General features: G+C 43.0%; 1 protein-coding gene across 10 annotated transcripts in view; it reads right to left on the bottom strand.

The window, feature by feature from the left end:
- The window catches only part of ZNF618 (zinc finger protein 618), a 190,570-nt gene extending 169,881 nt beyond the window's left edge, over positions 1–20,689 (bottom strand). For all 10 annotated transcript variants that reach the window (XM_049895070.1, XM_049895077.1, XM_049895071.1 and 7 more), the window contains exon 1: positions 20,547–20,689. Coding sequence is in view for 1 of the 10 variants with exons in the window: in XM_049895072.1 (XP_049751029.1) it covers positions 20,547–20,579 (33 nt within the window). In the remaining 9 variants the exon portion in view is untranslated. The remainder of the gene's footprint in view (positions 1–20,546) is intronic.
- Between the last annotated feature and the right edge of the window lie 907 nt (positions 20,690–21,596).

Below are 21,596 nucleotides of genomic sequence, written 5' to 3'. Positions count from 1 at the left end.
ATGTTTATCACATATTAAAATATTTTAAAAAGAAATATTAACCAAAACAGGATAGTACTAGAACTAAAGTTAACACACTTGGGTCTGCTCTTGGACTGTAGTCTATTTCACTTACTGCCCGTGTCTACGTCAGTTCCACCCTCTTTTAATAACTGCAGCTTTAAAATATTTTAATGTATACATTTGGAAGAGCTGGCCTAAATCCACCCATACGCTAGCCACAATATTACACTGTCAATTCCTCAATCCTTTTATAAACCCTTAGAACGACAGGGCATAGACTGGGTAGGGCCCCCAAAGTCATCTGGCCCAGAAGTAGCAGATGTGTGCTAAGTTACCACCACACTGGGCTCCCAAAGGCAGACATCACTGACCCCAATCTCAGCATATCTTTTCCATTATGGCCTATCCACAGGACCACTAAGAACCAACCAGAGGTGGAACTCATAATGAAATGCCTCTGATATCTCTAAAGTCCAATTCCTTCATTTTATGGATGAATGCATTTTCATTCTCATGCAAGACACAACAGAAAAGGCTCATTATCTCACATTGTAGACAATAACGTTTCTGAGGGAAAATGACACCCTAAACTCACCTGAGGCCTCATAAGGGACAGAGCAGACCCTCAGCGCTAGGTTCTCTTGCATCCATTCCTAATGTCCTTCCACCCTCTACCTCCTATGTCCCAGATGGGCTCAGATACAAGACTGATGAGTCTATACAAAATTACCATCCTCTGCGGGAGGGAAAAAATAAAAAAACACTCCAGCTAATATTTAAGCAGGTTTTACTATGTGCCAAGCATTTAATATTAACCCATCTAATTCTCAGCCTAGGATTCAGCTTTGGGAACCTCTCTTGATTTGGAAATACAGTAAATTCTTTTTTAAATGTTTTATTAACTTTATTATATGGGTCTTTTTTTTCTTTTTTGCATTCATAGTATAGGTTTTCTTTATTGAACATGAATTCTTTTTATAACAATAAAAAAGTCAATAAAACGTGTCTTACAGAACTTGACAATGTTCTTTAAGAGAGCTGGACAACGAATAAGGAAAACTGAAGAATTGATGCCTCTGAATTACGGTGTTGGTGAAGAATATTGAATACACCATGGACTGCCAGAAAAACAAACAAATCCGTCTTAGAAGTACAGCTGGAATGCTCCTTGGAAACAAGGATGGGGAGGCTTCATCTCATGTACTTTGGACATCTTATCAGGAGGGACCAGTCCCTGGAGAAGGACCTAAGTTTTGATAAAGTACAGGGTCAGCAAAAAAGAGAAAGACCCTTAATAAGATGGACTGACACAGTGGCTGCAACGATGGGGTCAAGCATAACAATGATTGTGAGGATGGCACAGGACTGGGCAGTGTTCTGTTGTACACATGGTTGCTATAAGTTGGAACCTACTTGATGGCACCTAACAGCAAAGAGCTTACCATACTTCTTTTCCAATCAACAGAGGTTCCCAAAGCCTAGTACCAATTAAGCATCTATGTAGGGAACGACCAAAAAAGGCATGGATACATGGAAATGTGTTAAACCCTTTCATGACCTGTGGTACACATGGTATAGCACCCATTTTTTCCAGCTCTCAGGTTCTTTGGGAGTATATACTTTTACCACTGAAAATATTTGCTGCTCTCCAGTTGCAAAATGGCAAAAGGTGAAAGAAACATTAGTTGAAGCAAAATAGCTGGAGTATGAGGCTTGCAAGTGAAGTAGAGCAATCAGGAATTGACTGGGTAAAATTTTCTCTTTTGGCTTTTGGACCCCTAGATAAGCCTTGTGAGCATATTTACAGTTTCCTCTTTCTGTGATAGTTAAGGAGCCCTGGTGTATTTGGTTTTGTCTTTTTTGTGTGTCATATTTGGAAAACCAAAGTTTCCCCATGTAACCTAACGGAAGGCACCATGAGAAACGTCAGCAACCAGGTCCAGAGGTACAAACGGGCACCTGCTAATTATGGGGTTTGAGGACCTTAAAAGTTCTGTGGTAACCACATAGTACCAGATAATATTTTTCAAAATTCGTTTTACCAACCAAAAATTTGAACACACTCCATGACTCAGTATGCTAGCATTAAGAAAACACATGGCATCAAAAAAAAAAAAAAAAATCGAAAGCAGAAAATAATTGGGTCTTGAAAGGGTTAAATTACTGTCTACCCTTGACCCAGTTATCCCTTTTTGGGGATATTTATAAAAGTAAAGGTTTTAAAATGTCAAAATATTTTCTATGTGAAAATGTTCATTACAGTGTAATTTCATAAAAGTGAAAAATTAGAACCAACTTAAATGTCCAACAATAGGCATGCATAAAACAAACTGTGTTCATTCCCTTTGTGATAAAATGACTATTATGAAGATAAAGCAGCTAAACAGAAAATATTTTGGGGGTGGGGTAGGAGATAAAACTCAGGTAATACATTATGATTAAAATAAGAAAATATGCTTATAAAATAAGGAAAACACATCAAAATTTTAATAGTGATTACGAGGAGGCTAGGGTTTATTGAAGACAATCTTTTTACTTCCTCATTTACAATTTTTCTGTAACATCATTAAAAAAAATCATTAGACCACTTTAATTATTTAAAAATTAACTCACTATAAAACAAAAATTAGTCCATATCTAACTGGAACCAGGGAGCTGTTTTGAATAAGTACGACCATTGCTGCCCATTCAATTCAACAAGCACTTACTAGCACCACTCTGTGCCAGGCACTATGGGGGCAGAGGTATGGTCCCTAAGAAAGATGTCTAAACATCCCTGGCTTTGGGTTGGACAGACCCAGGCTCCAGGCTTCGATCTCTGTTCTTCTCCCACCTCGAGATGTGGTATATGAAAGAATCAATTAATTACCTACCTACAGACCACAGAAGAGTCTGCCCAGTGAGGGATGCCCACCAGAAAGCTGCCCCAACTTGGTGAGCAGGTAGACAATTATACATTATTTCATAGTCAGTTCTTAAGACATGATCCTAATGTTAAAGTGTATTTTAAAGTAGCCAAATTAAAGTAGCATGGTACCTGAATACATCAAGAGAACAGAACAGAGAATCGAGGAACAGAACTAAGTATTTGAAAATTTAATAGAAGACAAAGATGGCATTTCAAATAAGAGAGGAATAGATGGATTATTCAATTATTGGTGTCATAGCAAACAGTAGTTCATCATCTGGCAAACAAGAAAGCCTGATCCTTATGTCCCTCCTCTAAACCAAATACAGTCCAGGTGGATAAGTCATTCAAATAGAAAAAAAAATATATATATATATATAAAATAATAGAAGAAATAAGAATGAGTATTTTTATAAATTTTTAATATGAGGAAGCCTTTTTAAGTATGAATCGAAAGTCAAAGATTATAAATTAAAATACAGACAGAATCCAAAGCACAAAAATGTAAACATTTTTTCAAAAGTGAACATTTTATTTAAAAACCACTCAATAACATCAGGAGTCTCTGGGTGGTGCAAATAATTAATATGCTCAGCTGCTAACCAAAACATTGGAGGTTCGAGTCCACCCAGAGGCACGTCGGAAGAAAGGCCTAGCGATCTACTTTCTAACAGCCACTGAAAACACTACGGAGTACAATTCTGCTCTGACACCCATGGGATCACCATGACTCAGAGCCGACAGGACAGCAACTAATTTTTAAATAACATCGACAATGTTAAAAATAAATACAAGTCTAGAAAAAGAATACTTGGAACATAAATGACAAAGAGCCAATATATTTCTAAAATCCAAAGAGCTTTTGTAAAAAGCACAAAGGAAAAGATACACACTGCAAAAGAAAAGTGAGCAAAGCACTTAACAGGCAATTCACAAAAAAATATACAAACAGATGTTAGACCTTATTAGTTTGCTCATCAGGCCATCAAAGATTAAAAATATTGGCAAAACAAGGTGAATTCCATGATGTGTAAAATGAGTACTCAGGGTCTCCTAATAGAAACGTAAACTAATACCACGCGTCTCAGGTATCTACTGCTGCTAAAACAGGAATACCACAAGTGGATGGCTTTAACAATACAAATTTATTCTCTCATAGTCTAGGAGGCTAGAAGTCCAAATTCAGGATGCCAGCTCCAGGGAAACGCTTTCTGTCAGCTCTGGGAGAAGGTCCTTGTCATCAATCTTTCTTCCCTGGTCTAGGAGCTTCTTGGCGCAGGGACCCCAGGTCCAAAGGATGTGGTCCACTCCTGGCTCTTCTTTTCTTGGTGGTAATGAGGTCCCTCTCTTCTCTGCTTGCTTCTCTCTTCTGTATCTCAAAAGAGATTGGCTCAAGATACAACCTAATCCCATAGATTGTGTCCTGCCTCGTTAACATAACTGCCTCTAATCCTGACTCATTAACATCATAGAGATTAGGATTTATAACACACAGGATAATTTTAGCAGATCACAGAATGGAGGACAACCACACAATACTGTGAATCATAGCCCGGCTGAGTTGACACACATTTTGGGGGGAGACATTCAATCCACAACACCATCTTTCTCGGGGGCATTTGGCAATTTCTGTATATATTTAGAACGTGAATACACTGTGACCCAGTAACGGGACTTCCAGGGAGTGATCCTAAGGAGACTACCCTACGAGTGGGAAACATGGTGATGTTCCTCACAGAGTTGACGATAATAACGAAAACTCAGAAACAATCAAAACCCAATAGGACGCTGGACCTTGGAACATGCATACATACAGTGGAAACATAATGTAATCATTAAAATAATGTACATCTATATTTACTGATGTAAAAAGATGCCCATGAGTTTAAAAAAAAAAAAAAGGAAGAAAGCAAGCAGGCTACAGAACAGCACGTGGAATGCAATCCCATTTCTGCAAAACTGCAATCAAATATATATTTGTACATCCTGAGAGTCATGACTTGAATAATGTTCATCAAAATCTAGAGTGGTAGGTTATTTCTGGGTGGAGGATTTCGGGTGACGTTTTAAAAGAATAATCTGCCTATTTTTCTGTACTCCTTGGATTTTTTTTTTTTATGAACTGTTATTTTTATAATTGGGGGAAAAGAAACTATTTTCATTTGGGGGGAAAAAAAACAGAAGTGAGAAACCAACTCTTGGAGAAGCACTTCACCCTCAGAAACCAGAACAGTGCACACCCAGCAAGGGGAGGCAGCCTGCAACAGTGTGGTCAGGAAGCCCTGAGTTCAAGTCGTGCCTCTGACACTAATTAGCTGAGAGACACAAGGCAAGCTATTTACAGCTTCATTGTGCTTTAGTTTCTTCATCTGTAAAATAGAGCTGATAACAATTCTACACCATAGAGTTATTTTAAGGATAAAGAGACTAACACTGAGTAAGTTCTCATTAAATATTAGTCTCATTCTACCTCATAAGCTGATTATTGAAAGCACCTATCAGTACCTTTTTATCAGTACCTGGCACACAGTAGGTGCTCCAAACGTGTCAGATGATTGAAAGGGATAAGTGAATGGGATGGATGAACAGATGGTCTGAAGAATGGAAAGATGGAATGGGTGGATGGCATGGGTGGGAAGATGGATGAACAGGTGAACAGCTACACAGATGGACTGATGAATGAACAGATGGTATGACACTGTATTTTCCAAAGTTAACCACATCAACATACATCCCATCTTACATGCTGTTCTTACTATGTGACACTGACACTCCTCCATCAAGAGGTAGAGTCTATATTCCTCTCCTTGAACTGAGGTAGACCTTAACTTTATAACTGCTTCAACCAAGAGATGGAAGTTATGATTCATAACTTCTGAAGCCAAGTCATAAAAGGGATGTGGCACCTGCTGGGCTCTATTTCTCTTGGGACATGCACCCTTGGAGCCCCAAGGTGCCATGTAGTAAGTACCCTGACGCCTTCATGCTGCCAAGACCACACAGAGAGAACCAGTGATGCCTGAGGAGCCCCAGCTGTCCAAGTCTTCCAAACACAGGCCCCAAACATGTGAGTGGAGATGCCTTTAAGATGACCTCAGCCCCAGCCACTGTCTGACCACAACCACAAACAGACCCAGAACTGACCAACTGAGCCACTCCCAAATTCATGACCCACAGAAACCATGAGAGACAATCAATAATTCTTACTGCTTTAAGCCAGTAAGTTTTGGGGGTGATTTGTTACACAGCAATAGATACCTAATACAGATGACAAGATGGGCACATGCGGGTGGAAGGATGGACTGACGCTGAACGGGTGACCTCTGCACATGGACCCCTGGAAATGAGATGCATCTTGTACTAGATATCAAGTCTTGTTTTATACACCTCCCTTGTCTCTTCCAATGGCCTGCTTTCCTAGCTATTTGAAGCGCCTCATCTCAGCTGTCTGTACTTGCAAAAAAGCCAGCCCTCCAAGCTCTGACTCTGATTAATTGCACTCCTGCCCCTGAAAAAACTAACAGCACTTGCTTTCTGAGTCGACCTAGTCCAAGCTTTCATTGTATAGAAGGGGAAACGGAAGCCCAAAGAGGGAAAGGAATCTACCCAAGAAACACGGGTGAGTTAGGAGCATGGCTCAGATAGATTAGGGTTCCTGCCCTGAAGCCCAGGGCTAATTCTCCTCCAACAGTCTGTGGGCTCCAGGTACCCACAGGCTTGAGTCCAGACCCCACCACTCACTGCCTGTTAACGTCCCATCAGGAAAGCAAGCGCCACTGCAAGCTCTGGCTGGGACATGCCAGAACTCTTGGCTCCAAGCGTACCTTGCATCTGTCTGGGCATAAATTTGCATTCTGAATCTGGGAGGCCCCGATTCTAAGTATGTCAAATGTAATTAATTACAGCAAACCTTCTGCAACTGTTTTCAAACGCAGTATTAAAGGCTTCACGCACATGAAACACACAACCCGCTGGTCCGCTGAGGCGCACTGGGAGCTAGGGAGCCTAGAACCCAGGTCCCACTGAGTGGGAGAGCAACTTCCCAAGACATCACAGCCAGGACAACCCACCACAGCGAAGGTAAGGGCATGAGCAGCAGCATCTAAGGGACCTGGGCTCAAGTCCCCAGCCCAATCACTAACTCCACATCCTTGGCAAGTTACTTCACCCTCCCCAAACTGTAAAAGGGGGATAATAAGACTCCTATACCTCAAAGGGCCTTTATGAGCCTAGGCTCAAAGGGTCTTTATGAGCCTGGGCTTTGGATTCATCTGAATTTGAATCCAAATGCCACTTAGTGGTCTGTGACCTTGGGTGATTCCTTTCACCACTGACCCTCAATTCCGTTATTAAAAATAAATTAAAATCTCTACTGTTCAGTGCAATTATGAGTATCAAATGAGGTAACAGATGTAAAATGCTTAGCCCAATGCCTAGCATATAAGAAAACCAAAAAACCAAACAGCTGCCATTGAGTCAATTCCGGCTCATGGCAATCCTGTTGTGTTTCAGAGTAGAACTGTCTCCTATAGGGTTTTCAATGGCTATGATCTTTCAGATGTAGATCGCCAGGCCTTTTTTCCAAGGCACCTCTGGCGATCTACATCTGAAACCACCAACTTTTCCAATAGTAGCCAAGCACCCAACAGTTTGTGCTATCCCATGAGGCAGAATCAACTTGACAGCAACTGGCATATAAGAAGCACTCAGCAAATATGCAATGATTATACTTCGAGGCAGAAAAATTCCATTTTGCAAAAATAAAGTGAGAAAAACAAGAATGCCAAACTTATGCCTTTTGACAGAAAGACTTCCTGATTAAAAAAACAAAAATCTGCAAGGAAGAATTTCCAGCACATAGCTCGAATCCCTTTCAGAAGAGTCAGAGCAGGAATACTGAGCTGGAAAGTCAGAGGCCTGGATTCGAGTTTCAGCACTGCTGCTCCCCCCTTGGGCCAGCTACCCCCATCAGGTCTCGTACCAGGTTGAAGGTCAGGGGAACCAGACGACCTCCCAGTCCTGCCAGCTCTGCCCACTATGGCAGTATGGCCCCTAGCATACTTCCCAAAGAGTGTGGCTTCCCAAATCATTACAGACAGCGGACACAATTTAGCAAAAGAATGCCTTCGACCCTCCTAGGACCTAAAATTCACAACCTCTGATGGCACTGGGTTTTTTTTAATGTGACTTGAGTCTCCAGACCTGAACTACACCCTGATTCAAAAAGACCCCAGTCCAAACCCACAGATTAACTCGGCTTTGGAATATTTTGGCAAGTGCAGGAATTATCAGGGGGACTCTTTTAAACTTGTTTGCCTGTCTTGTTGGATTTACTTTCTTCCAAAGTGTTTAATTAATGATTAGGGGAATGGATAAGTAAAATGGAGCATAGTTTAATTCCCACCCCCTTTCGTAAATCCCCATTCCCCCTCACTTTAACCACGCAGTTATGCTGATGCTTATACAACTACCTCAACTATCACCCTCACTCCCACGCCAAGCTCTGAGTCTTGCAGTCCGTCCAGGTACCTGATGAAGCTGCTGTGTGACCCTAGGCAAGCCACTTCCCCTTGTGGGGGTTCTGTTTCTTCATCTATCAACTGAGCAGTTTGGCTTAGATGAGTGTTACCCAACAGAATTATATGAGCCACTGTGCACAGGTAATTACAAATTTTCTAGTAACCCGTTGCCATCAAGTCGATTCTGGCTCATAGCAACCCCGTAGGACAGAGCAGAACTGCCCTGTAGGGTTTCCAAAGCTGTAAATCTTTACACAAGCAGACCGCCTTCTCCCTGAAGAGCAGCTGGTGGGTTCAAACCGCGAACCTTCCGGTTAGCAACCAAGTGCTTTAAACACTGAGCCATCAGGACTCCTTAAATTTTCCAGTAGCTGCATTTAAAAAATTTAAAAAATAAACAGGTGAAATTATTTTTAATAATAGATCTTATTTAACCCAATGTTTAAAATATTATCATTTCAACCTGTAATCAGCATAAAAAATTATTACTGAGATCTTTCAGGTTTTTTTTTTTTCCCACTACTAAGTCTTCAAAATCTAGTGTGGACTTTACACTTAGAGAACATCTCAATTCAGACTAGCCACATTTCAGGTGCTCACCAGCCACAGGCAGCTTAAAAAAAAAAATACAAACAAACCCATTGCCATCGGGCCAATTCGACTCAGAGTGACCCTATAGGACAGAGCAGAACAGCCCCATAGGGTTTGCAAGGACCACCTGGTGGATTTTAACCACCAACCTTTTGGTTAGCAGCCATAGGTCTTAACCACGACGCCACCAGGGCTTCCATAGGCAGCTATATATTGGACAATATATATTGGACAGCTAAGGCTTAGAAAATCCCTATGAACTTTTTTAGCTCTAGACTCCTAAAATTCAAAGAGGGCCAGCCTCACAACAAATTCCACCTAAAGCTAGTAGCACCCCAGGGACTGCTCCTTCCCTGAGGCCTCATTTCAAGTTGACCTTCCGGTCAGTTTCAGTTTTATTTCAGATCGCTTTCACTTTCTGCTTTTTCCAGCATACACTAAAAGAAACACCCACATAAATACACTTAATTTTTACAGTTATTTTTCCCAGTTGATAAAATTAAAAGCTAAAAAAAATTCCCCCAAACCAAAAAAGCCCATTGCCGTCAAGTCAATTCTGACTCATAGCAACCCTACAGGACAGAGTAGAACTGCCCCATAGAGTTTCCAAGGAGCGCCTGGTGGATTCAAACTGCCCACCTTTTGGTTAGCAGCCGAACTCCTAACCTGTGCCAAATTCCCCAGCATCCAAAAATGTCTTCGTCTCTTCCTTTTGGGCATTCATTCTAAGTGCCCTATGCCCGTTTGGCTCAGGATGACAAAACCCTGAGCCCAAAAGAAAACAACACAAATTTTCTGCAAAATTGCACCAAACTAAAATTCCCTCCCTGACCGTCCCTGTTCTCCACAAACATGCTGGGACAGGTGGGAATTGTGCTGTGGAGGTTCCAAGCCAAGAGGTGGAATGGTTAGCTCCTTAGGCGTGCTGTCTTGGACAATAAGACATCCAGTAAGCAATCCAAGATCACTTCTGACTTTGAATGTCACCGGCAAACTGCTAGCCGGGGGCTTGCCAAGAAACACTGGATCCTTCTCTGCCTTGCAGGAGTCACTTACCGCCGTGAGGGACCTATTAGATGTTGCCCCTCCCTGGGCCCCCACCCCAAACTGGGGCTGGCCCCTGGGAATCCATCCCCAACCCAGGGCTCGCTTCACTAAAAGTGGTTTTTTTCCCTGCGTTTTCTACAGCAGACAGGGGAGCCGAGCATCATCTGACTCCATTTATTCTCTTTAGCTTATATATGAAGCCTCATTCTGCTTTGTCAGCCAAAATATTTTTATCACTTTTCGACTCAATACCATCCTCACCTCAGCCTCCCTCCTTTCCCTTTTAAGAAAAGAATTGTCGCCAACATGTTTCTCCAGTTTTCTGCCGTTTATGAAGTGTTTTTCGTGTGTGTTAACTCCTCCGATGCTTGCAGGAAGCCTATTAGCATGATGCATGTGGAGTGTTCTCCCACTTAACAGACAAATAAATGGAAGCTCGTGTCAGGGGTCACAGAGGCCAGTGCCTTCCAGGACCAGGCCGGTCATGAACAGGATTGAAATGGAAGGAGGCTGAGGCCTGAAGCAAACAAAAGTAGCACCTACCCTGTCAAAGGCCTAAAAAAACCCCAAACTTTTTAAACCCTAGACAGGCAAAATAATAAAACGAGGGACCGATTCACCTTGTGGGTACTGTCTGTAACTCTTGGTGAACACAATTTACCCACAATTTACGTGATAATAATTAGTGATTAGTGTTAGTTATAGATCCCTGGTGGCGCTGTGATTAAAGCACTCGGCTGCCAACTGAAAGGTCAGCAATTCAAACTCACCAGCAGCTCTGGGGAAGAAAGATATGGCAGTCTGCTTCTGTAAAGATTTACAACGTTGGAAACCCTACAGGGCAGTTCTACTCTGTCCTATAAGGTCGCTATGACTCAGTATCAACTCAAAGGCAGTGGGTTTGGTTTTAATGTTAGTTATAAAAGTTAACACACATGAAAACACAAAATATTATCACACACAGAGCTTCACAATTTAAAAAGCACTTTCCAATATGCGGAAGCCCTGGTGGCATAGTGGTAAAGTGCTACGGCTGCTAACCAGAAGGCCAACAGTTCGAATCCGCCAGGCGCTCCTTGGAAACTCTACGGGACAGTTCAACTCTGCCCTATGGGCTTGCTATGAGTCAGAATCAACTCGATGGCAGTGGGTTTGGTTTTGCTTTTCCAATATGCTATCTCATTTAACCCTCACAACTGTCCAGGGCAGGACTGTTAATGTCCCACTTCCCAGATATAGAAATTAAGGTTCAGGGAGACGAGGAACCCGTTTGTGGTCCTACAGCGGGGAAGCAGCATACTTGTCCTAAACCCGAGTCATCTATCCAAGAGCCCCAGGGCCTGTGCTGCCCCTCTGAGATGTCATCTACACAGAGTGAGGGACAGTGCCCCATCCAGCCACCCCAGCCAAGGCATCTCCCCTTTGAAATCTGATCACCCAGGGAGTGGCCGGAGAAGCAGGCCAGCCAGTCTTGCTTTGATGACAACCCCGAGGGTATCTAATTATAACAGGGAAGGGAGGAGTCAGGATCCTCTATTTCTCAAGACCAAATTAATTTTAATTCCTTTTGACAAAGCATATGTACGTATAGTAGGAAAAGCACTGGTTGAAGAGATCTGGGGCTTGATGTCCCCCCGCTGCCTATTCACTGATGTCTTTCACTCTACCTCCCCTCCCAAGGTTTCTGCATGCGTGTGTGTGTGTGTGTGTGTGTGTGTGTATTTTAAATCTGGAAGGGCAAACTGACTTCACTTCCCATACTAAATCCAATTGATTAGTAGCACCATACTGAGACAAATTCTGAGGTCACGTCCAAATTCAATGTAAAAAACTACCATGATCTATTAGCAATGTCTACCACAGGCTTGAAAATGGGCAGTATTGCCAATTATGTTATTTATTTACCACCCCTGGACTAGATGATGTACAAATAACTTGCTGCAAGTGAAAAAGCACTTTGCCCTCTACAAAGCTTTACTTTCACATACCTCACAACTTTTGTTAAGAACCTCGTGCAGCAAGTATCACCATCATCATTTTCATCATTATCCCCACTTTACACATAAGGAAAACAAGCCCAGGAAAATGAAGTGCTTTGGCAAAGATCACAAAATGATTAAGTAGTGGAACAGTAAAGTGAGTCAAGCCTTTGTTCCTCCATCTTCAATCTTTTTGTTCTACCCTCGAAATGTCATACTGGTTTTCCACCATTGGTGGGACAACTCATCCACGTGGCTGTACAGAAGCGACCACAGGTTCACAAAGCTTTACCTCCCTCCCACTGGCTACTTACACCCTTTACAGGAGATTATTGTTGTTAGTTGCTCTCAAGTCGATTCCAACTCATGAGTTATGAAACCCACCCAAAGACATGGAAGGAAAGGAGTGCTAAGTCACAGAGTACCAGATGCTTCCTCCCAACGGGAAGCCCCAAGAGAAGTCCCCACCCTCACTGTACAGGTGGAGAAGCCAAGTCCAAAGATAAGCAAGATTTAAAAAAGCCAATTTTGGTAATCATGAAGGTCACAGTCCACCACACCAAGAGCATGACACCCTCCTTCCTCAAGTGCAAGATGCCTTAGATTGTCAGATGAATCATCGATTATACAAGCTTTCTGAGAAGAAAAAAATAAGAGTGAGAAACACTGCATTAAAAGAACACATCTAGTGTAATACAACTAGGTGCTGGTGGCGCAGTGGCTGAGTTCAGCTGCTAAGCAAAAGGCCCGCAGTTCAAGCCCACCAGCCACTTCTTGCAAACCCTGTGGGGCAGCTCTAATCTGTCCTATAAGGTTGGTATGAGTCAGAATCAACTCAAAGGCAATGGGTTTAGTTTTTTATTGTAATACAGATCCCAACTTCAGAAGAATGAGAACGTGGGAATGTAAGCATTGAGAAAATATGGTCTACCTCAAAACTGGGATTCTGTGCTCACTTGCTGAGCTGGGCCACAAAGTGTTAAAAATGACAGCTTTTTATATAAAACAGGAAAAAAAAAAAACTAAACAAACAGAATGTTCTCAGCTTTCTCCCATAAATTTTCCTTGAATCTTTGACATCTGCAAACCAGAATCCAATCAAAGATGAGTGGAGTCTGGCTGAGCAACAAATCACACGTTTAAAGGAGCTGTGTCTCTGAGCGTTAGGCAAAGGCCCCTGATGTTCAGTTCTTGGCCATGTGACCAAGAAGACCAGCTGTTAGCACGAACCCAGGGCAGTGCTGGCCCCTTCCACCTCAAGGCTTCCCCCATGTCCATCTCCCTAAAAACACTGTGCCCCACTGAGTGTAGCTGCAAATCACCCATCTGAACAATGATCCCAATGGTCACTTGACGATTCAATTTTAAAAAGATACTTTATAAACTCGGAGTAAGGGGGTGGGGGTAAAAATAGTGAAACTTTTTCAAGAATACACCAAGACGTAGTCAAAGGCGCATTATCCCTTCCCAGGGATTCTTTTGGACATACTATTTCAAGAGAGCCGTTGGCTTCAGAGCCAGCTATAAGAAAATGTGCTATGGCTCCCTAACAAAACACTGGTTTTGACCAAATAACCACACCCATATTGGTCATCCATTCTTCACTAGACTCAGATCTGAGCTATTTCCAAAAATCATATTAAGTCATCAAATATTTATTTAGCTGTTCCTCTGTACCAGGCCCTGAAATGAATAACCCATGATCTCTGCCCTCAAGGAACTCACAAGTTGGCTGGAGAAACAGAAATGCAAACAACCAATTCTCATCTGTGGGTATAGAGTATTTGGGAAGTGCCATAGGATGGGGGTGGGGTTCACTCTACCTGGGGAGGTTCAGGGGGCTCCACAGAAGAGGAAGTACAGCTGATCTCAAGAGGGATCTGGGCTCCCACGGAGCAGAGATAACTGAGGTAAAGGGCATTGCAAGCAGGAGGCCCAGCACGAGCAGAAGCTCAAAGGTACAGAGTTCACTCGGGATTACAACTGATCCATTTTAAAGACAGTGTCACAGGCTCCTGAACAAATCCAGAACTATTCAGGGAAGCTGGGGCATTCCTGGAATGAAGGCACTGAGAAAACTGACAGGAAAGGCCTCTGAGGCTCAGGAGATTTCTTGTCCCAGTCTGGTTAAAAGCAACATCCAAAAAAGTGTCCATTTCCTCTTGCTATGTAACTGCCCACTAAAGAGAAGCCACCAAGTTCCTGGAACTACCAAAATTGTTGTCGGTGGGACTCAGTCTCCCTAGAATGGAGACCCCTTGGCCACTGGGTCAAGAGTCAACAACCATTTGTTGACTACCTTCCAAGAAGGACCACGGGCTGGCTGGGTTTTCCACATGAGCTGCTCTACTTCATCTCAAAATAACCCTTCAGGTCAGGATTATTACCTCCGCTTTCCAGATGCAGAAACCGTGGTTCCAAATCAAAAAGTGACTTTCCCAAAGTAACACAAAGCTAATCATGCCATGAAGTTGGGCTTCCAATTCTGGCCTGGCTGATCCCAACCCCAGCTTTTCATTTTACCAACTGCATGGATGTCAGAAAACTTCTATGTGTCTGACCGAAGGCCTATCCTGGGGGAATTCCTGGTAGTTCCATGTTCCTTTCTGAAATGGATTATGACCATCTTTGCCCACTGATCTCACTCTCCCTTAGGCCCTATCCCTAGTCCTAGCCACCTGCTGTCTTTTTACATCCTCCTCCTTCATTCAGGCAACACTTTATTTAAAACCTAGCCTCCAATGGCTGCCTCCCTTGCTTGCATTTCTTAACTTCAGTGGCACATGCTAGGACATATTGGCCTGGAGTTCCTGCCACCATTTGTCATTTTTAATCACAGAGTTCTGGCCTGACCCAAGCAGAAGACCACTTTGGGACAAATAAAAGGGAAGCATGGACCACTTTAGCTGAGAAGGGCTAAACGGATGGAACTTATCACTGCTATAGGCTAAGATCCCTCAGAGCATATGGTGCTCACGAAGAAAGTTCCACCAACACAACCAAGAGGTTTGAGAGATGTCACTAACCTTGGAAGGGTAGCCAGGAACGCTGACCAGATGCAACATTGGTCTGGCCCTGCACTGTCCAATACAAGAGCCACTAGCCACATGTGGCTACTGCATACCTGAAATGTGGCTAGTCCAAATTCTGATGAGCTGTAGACGCAAAATACACACTGGATTTCAAGGACTTGACACCGGCTAAACAATATAATGTATCGCATTAATAATTTTTATATTGATTACATGTTGAAATCATAGTACTGTGGATATATTGGGCTAAATAAAATAACATTATTAAAATTAATTTCACCTATTTCTTTTCACTTTCTTTAATGTGCTACTAAAAAATTAAAAATTATATACGGGGCTTGCATTCGTGGCTCACATGTTATTTCTTTTGGACAGTGCTGGTCTGGCACATTTAAGAGATGAGAAGACCAACAGAGCAATTCTGGAGTTCTCAGTTACATGCACACAAAAGTGCAAACACGCACACAGAATCCAGTTAAAACTTACATATAGTACAAACATGGCCTCTCTAGCTCAAAAAAAAAAAAAAATTCTGGCAATTTGAGTAAAAGCAAGTAATAAAAGTAACTCTGCCAACTGTCCCTACCACCAAAACAGGGTTCTCACACTACTTTTAAAATCTCCTTTCCAGCAAGAGATCCCAGCAGAGGCGCTCCCTTCAAACTAGCAGCTGGCCCTCCAATCTCAACCAAGGCCTACAAGCTGGGGTGTGGTTCTGACCTCCCACGAAGGTATCACGTTGTCTTCCCAGGTAGCACTTGAGGCGGGCTAGACCAGGGGACAAAGCATGTGGCACAGGACACCTAGACCACAGGGTTCATGTAAAAATCAATGGGGATGACAGATGAGAAAATGAAGTATAAGAAGTAAATCACAGTGTACTTGTAGCCCATCACGGTGAAATCAACAATGATCAGTGTCTTTCAAACTCTTTTGACCAGGATCCACAGTTGGAGATAACATTTCCCATCACGCACATATATACCAAAACCCGCTGCCGTCAAGTCGATTCCAACTCATAGCGACCCTATAGGGCAGAGTAGAACTGCCCCACAGAGTTTCCAAGGAGAGCCTGGCGGATTCAAACTGCTGACCTTTTGGTTAGCAGCCATAGCACTTAACCACTACGCCACTAGGGTTTCCACAGATAAATAAGATAAAAATTCATGAGCCAATACCACCCTGTACCCTGTACTATGCCTCTGAGTTTTTTCCCCCCTCTATTCTTTTTTCTGTCTTTAATGCCAACTGTGACCACTAAATTGATTTCACAAACCACTCATGGGCGTAATCCCCAGTCTAGTGCGGGTATGGTCAGTAAGAGGCACCCTCTCCATTCCATGTTATTTGATCACTGTGCCCTCTCTCCAGAATATGGGAGTCTAGACATGGCCTCAGAGTCCTTCTTAACACAGTGACCCAGGCAGCTACAACCAATCACTTAGCATCAGGATCAGAGATGAAACTTATTATTATCCTTGATCTGGTACAAAGGTCTCGTTCTAAAAATGCAAAAACTGAAGCTCCGAAGGAAAAAGTGATTCATCCAAGGTCACAAAGCAAGACCTTGGGTGACCTAGGGATCCTGTGTACCCACAAAGCCACATTTGTTTACACCATCAAGAGAGGAGATACGACAGACATAAATAATACAAAAACATGGAAAAAATTCAAAATTTCATCACAACCATGAAAAATCAGCTTACACCTCCAGTGAAACACAGCAAGGAAGTTCTTATCATCCCACCAAGGAGAAGACATGAGGATTCTGAGGTCAGAGGAAGCAGTATGCCAAGAGCCAAGTCAAAGGTGGGAAAAAATCGTGGCTAACACTGAAGGAGTTTTAAAACTCTGCTTCTCAAATGAAACAAACCACTGGCTGTTTATTCCCTAGGACCAGAGAGAGGTCAACCTTTACACTGACCAGCCATCTTTGTTGTTTTCCTTTTGCAAAAGCAAGAGCCTTGTTCAAGTTCACCTCTGTGCAGGGCTTAAAGTATAAACAAACGCTTTTTCCTATCCTGGTCCGAAGTCAAGCTATAAAGCAGGCCCTTGAAATTTCAAACCTTATTAGAAAAAAAAAAAAAAAAACCCTTAGGCAGAAAAGCAAAACAGTAAGTACTAAGAGTCTCCACTGCAAAACTGAGCATAGATGATCTTTCACAAAAGTAACTGGGCCCATCGTCAAATTACCACCCCTCAAGTTCAATTTGCCAAAATTTTTACCCCATAATGTAAGAGAGTATGGTGAACAGACACAGGCTAATAAAAATTAGCTCATAGATCCATTTCAGGTCACACTTCCATCTCAAACAGGAGGTGTGAGAAGAAGCAAGGCCCAGGTCAGCTCTCAATTCTAAGAGACGCCAATAGAAACAAAAGAAAACTGACCCCGCCCCCAACAGTACCATCATGCACCTCTATTTCCTTTACAACAAACATGATCAGAATAAGCAATTTAAAAAAAAAAAAAGCAGGTCTACAAAACAGAAACGATTTTCAATTTCTGACCAGAGAGTCGCTTTAAACCATAGTCAACACAACAAAATTTCAGCAGAATAAAAGAAATCTCAGTTGTGTGTCAGGAGCTCCAGAAAACACAAAGGGCCCTGCTGTCATATTTTTATTCCTTGCACCAGAGAGAACCTGTTATCTCCAACCCTGACTTTTTCTCAGATGCCCTTACCCCCACCCATCCCTCCCCAGCCCAGGGTACAGCCCTCTTTCTTCAGTCTCCTAAGCTCAGGCCTACTGTCTCCAGAGGCTCCACAACCCCTCAGAAATTATAAATTCTTTGACCGTCCTAGGCATCGGCCTAAATAATTCAACAGAAAAAAATTTTAATTATGCTACTTAAAAAAAAAAAAAGCTCATTCCAAATATGTCAGCATGTGGCCAGTCAGCCCTGAAGGATTTCATAACCAAAAAAATAAAATCTCCCAAATGCAATAGTGATGATGGGAAACGTGGAGCCTCTGCCACTGTCAAGTATATTTCACAGAATTCTTATCCCCTTAGAAACTCAAATTTCCACAAAACAGGATTGGGAATCCATGGACCGGGGCCACCAGATCTTCCAAGACCATCTGGTGTCTGGAGAAAAAGGTAACAAACAGGGTTTCCAGACCTAGACTGTGTGACCCACCATCACCTCCCCACCCATGATCCTACCCAAAAGCCTACATCCCAAACGCTAACAGTATTCCTCTACCTCTTGGGCAGAAAAATCAGAACTTTCTAATTTTTGGCTCAAAATCCCCAGCAAGTTCAATTAGATCAGATAAATAATTTATCACAAATAATCTTTCAACTTTGGGTGGGTACCAATTTTTATCTTTCTAATTTCAATCCAGCCAATATTTGTCTTCTAAAAAAAAAAAAAAATTTTTTTTTTTTTTTTTTCACCCTCAATTGCTTCATTTTATGGGCAAAAAGAAAGACACTCCAAATGAAATACTATTTGCAGACAAGTGCCTTCGGGTTTGGCTTTTGTATTTTTTCCCCCCTTGGGAAAATTTAAGATTTCCTGCTAGAGTCAGCTGAGTTGGTATTTTAACCCAATTCTTCAGCAAAGTAAGCGTTCCACTAGGGAAGATGGATGAGAATCTGAATTTTCATCTCTCCTTTGCCCTTCTGTCTTTCATCTTTCTTTCTGGTTAAGTCAGTAAAAATTTGTGCTTCTCTTTTTTTGGGGGGGGTCACAGACCCCCAAAAATTATCAAGGGTAATAGAATTTTTTCCTTTGAAAGTAATCAGATTTTTGAAAAATACCAAGTGTTATTAAACCCACATCACAATCAAAGAAGCCTGAAAACAAGTCGGATTTTTAAAAAATAATAAATTTTTCAAATTGAAAGAGTGAGAAAGCACAGAAAAGAGAATTTTCTTCTATCAAGGACTGCTCAACCCTCATCTTCATCAATTGATTCAGTTGTATGTCATAAAAAATGAGCTTCTATGAAGCCACTGTTAGTTTTTTTCATAATAATGTTAATTATGCATATCTTATTTTAATGGCGGTCTCTCCTACAAATCTCTGGGCTATGCAATTTGTATAATATAATAAATTTACATTTTCCACTGAATATTGTTCAAAAAAGATTCCTGACATTTTCTGTATAAAACAATAACAACAAAAAAAGAAATGCCTAGACCCTTCAGGAAACAAAATCAGAAAACAGTCTTAATGATTCCATCAAAACAAAACAAAACAAAAAACCCACAAAACACAGGGAAAAAAAAAAAAAAAGACGGGATTTCACTCCAACTTTTCCAATTTCTATTTTTCTTTCAGAACCTTGGGATTTTAAACAAGCAGTAAAATGTAAATGCAAAATTAAAAAAAAAAAAACCTACAATTTTTGGGTGTGTCCAAAGCCAACATTTTAGAGTCTATTCTCTCTTTTAAATCTTTCCTTCTTAGAAACAGAAAAACTTTAAATATTCCCAAATGATGAAATTAGTCTTTTTCGCCTGCTGAGCTAAACAAGTTCCAAATTACAATGAAGTACAATTTCTAATTGCTCCATAAAACCAATTCTCCCAGTTTTCCCTAAACTCAACAATTTCCCTCCTTTTTTGATTCTAATTAGTTTTTTTTCTCAAACTAAAATAAGTTGAGCAGCCAAAACGGTTTTGCTTTAGGAGCCTTTTTGCTTTCTCCCCTCCAAAACCTGAATTCATTCAAATTCCAGCTTAATTTTCATTTACATATTATGTGGATTTGGCTTCAAGAATTAAAATTGTCTCCATGCTTCTGGAAAGCTCAAAGTGGAAATTTTCACTCCAAAAAAGAAAAAAAAAAAGAATCCCTTTTCCCTCCTCTACCTTATAGTGCAAACTTTTGAAAAAATAAGAAATAAAAAATATTTCTCTTTTCAATTTTAATTTCTTTTTTTTTATTTACAAAATAGTATCCTCTAGGTGGCGTCGTTTTAATGGGAAAAAACTACCGTTTGAAGAAAAATTAGAAAAAAAAAATTGAGAAAGGGAAATATGGCCTAAAAAAAAAAGAGATTGTTGCAAAGATGGGGGGCCTGGAGGGAAGGACCTCCTGAGGGTCACCAGGGGCCCCGAGTGCAGAGACGGTCAGGGGGAAATTGCAAATTTGGGGGGAGGGGGGAGAGCTGGAAGAGGTTGCATTTTTGCAAAATGTGAATTGTCCAAGCTGAAATGGCTGCTCTGTTCTCTCGCCGCTTTGTTTTCTGGGCTCCGGTCCGAGCCCGGGGCTAAAGGGGGCGCTGAGTGGGGGCCCGAAAAGACCCTCTCGCCACCCCCACCCTCCTTACACCCCTCGGCGCCCAGGGGGGCTCCGCGGACCCCGACCCTCCAGTTTGCGCCCACAAAAAGCCCGCAAACGTGCCCAGGCACTTTGCATTTTGCAAATCTTGCAATGAAGTGGCGCAGCGCCCCGGGCCCCGGCCCCCGGGGTCCCCCGCCCGGTGCATGCCCCCGGCCCCCGTCGTACCTGCGGAGCCGCCGCGCCGCCCGGCTGGTTCATGGGTCCGTGCGGGAGGAGGCGGCCCCGGCGCGTCCTGCTCCTCCCGGGCCGGGCTGCTGGTGCGCGCACAATGCCGCCGCCGCTGCCGCCGCCGCCGCCGCCGCTCCCTCCTCCGCCCGCCCCGCTCAGGCCGGGGGGCGGGGGCGCTGGGGGCGCGCGGGGGGGCGCCCGGCCCTCGCCCCCACCCCCGGCCCGGCCCGGCTGCCGCCGCCGCTGAGCCGCCTCTCGCGGGGCCGCTGCCGCCCCCCGCCGCCCTGCCCGCCCCCGGGCCGGCCTCGCTGCGCGGCCCGCGAGCTCCGGGCCTCGGCCTCGGCCTCCGCGCTGCCGGCCTCCGAGCCGCACACAAAGCCGGCCGGCCCCCGGGCGCGCCGCTCCGGCCAGCCCGCCAGCACCCGGGGCGGCGGCGCACCCGCCCCCCAAACTTTCCCGCGCCGCGCCCTGCTCCTTCTGGGCCCCCCACGCCCGCCCCCCAGGTCCCTTCTGCCCTCCCCCGCTTCTCCAGCTCCTTGGAAATGTCATTTTCGCGTTTGAAAAAAAGTTTGGGGAGCCGACTCTTGGTGGGACACAAGGGGTTAATGGGAACTCTTTCCCCCCACCCCAAAAAAATCGGATTGATTTTTAAAATAAAAGTTTGGAGAATTGGCCATATGAAAGAATAGGAGTACTCAATGGGAATATTCGTATGGTCCCAGCCACCCCTCCAAAAAAAAATCTAATGTAATTGAAAAATAAAAATTTCAGTAACTGGCCATACGATAAAATGAGAGGTTAAAGGGGTTCTTTGCAGCACCCCGAATCGGATTGGTTATAAAAATGAATATTTGAGGAACTGCTTTTATGTGAAATACGGGATGAAGAGAATATTTCGATCTACACTTGCCAAAAAAATAGATTTGTTTTCAAAAATAAAAGTTTGAAGAACTGGCTCTATATAAGACAAGAGCTTAAGGGGGATTAGCCCTCCTCCCACACCCCCAATCAGACTGATTCAGAAAAGAAAAATTTGAGGAACTGATT

This window comes from Elephas maximus, chromosome 9 (genome assembly GCF_024166365.1).
Source record: "Elephas maximus indicus isolate mEleMax1 chromosome 9, mEleMax1 primary haplotype, whole genome shotgun sequence".
Taxonomy (NCBI): Eukaryota; Metazoa; Chordata; class Mammalia; order Proboscidea; family Elephantidae; genus Elephas; species Elephas maximus.
This window is presented reverse-complemented; position numbering and strand designations above follow the sequence as displayed.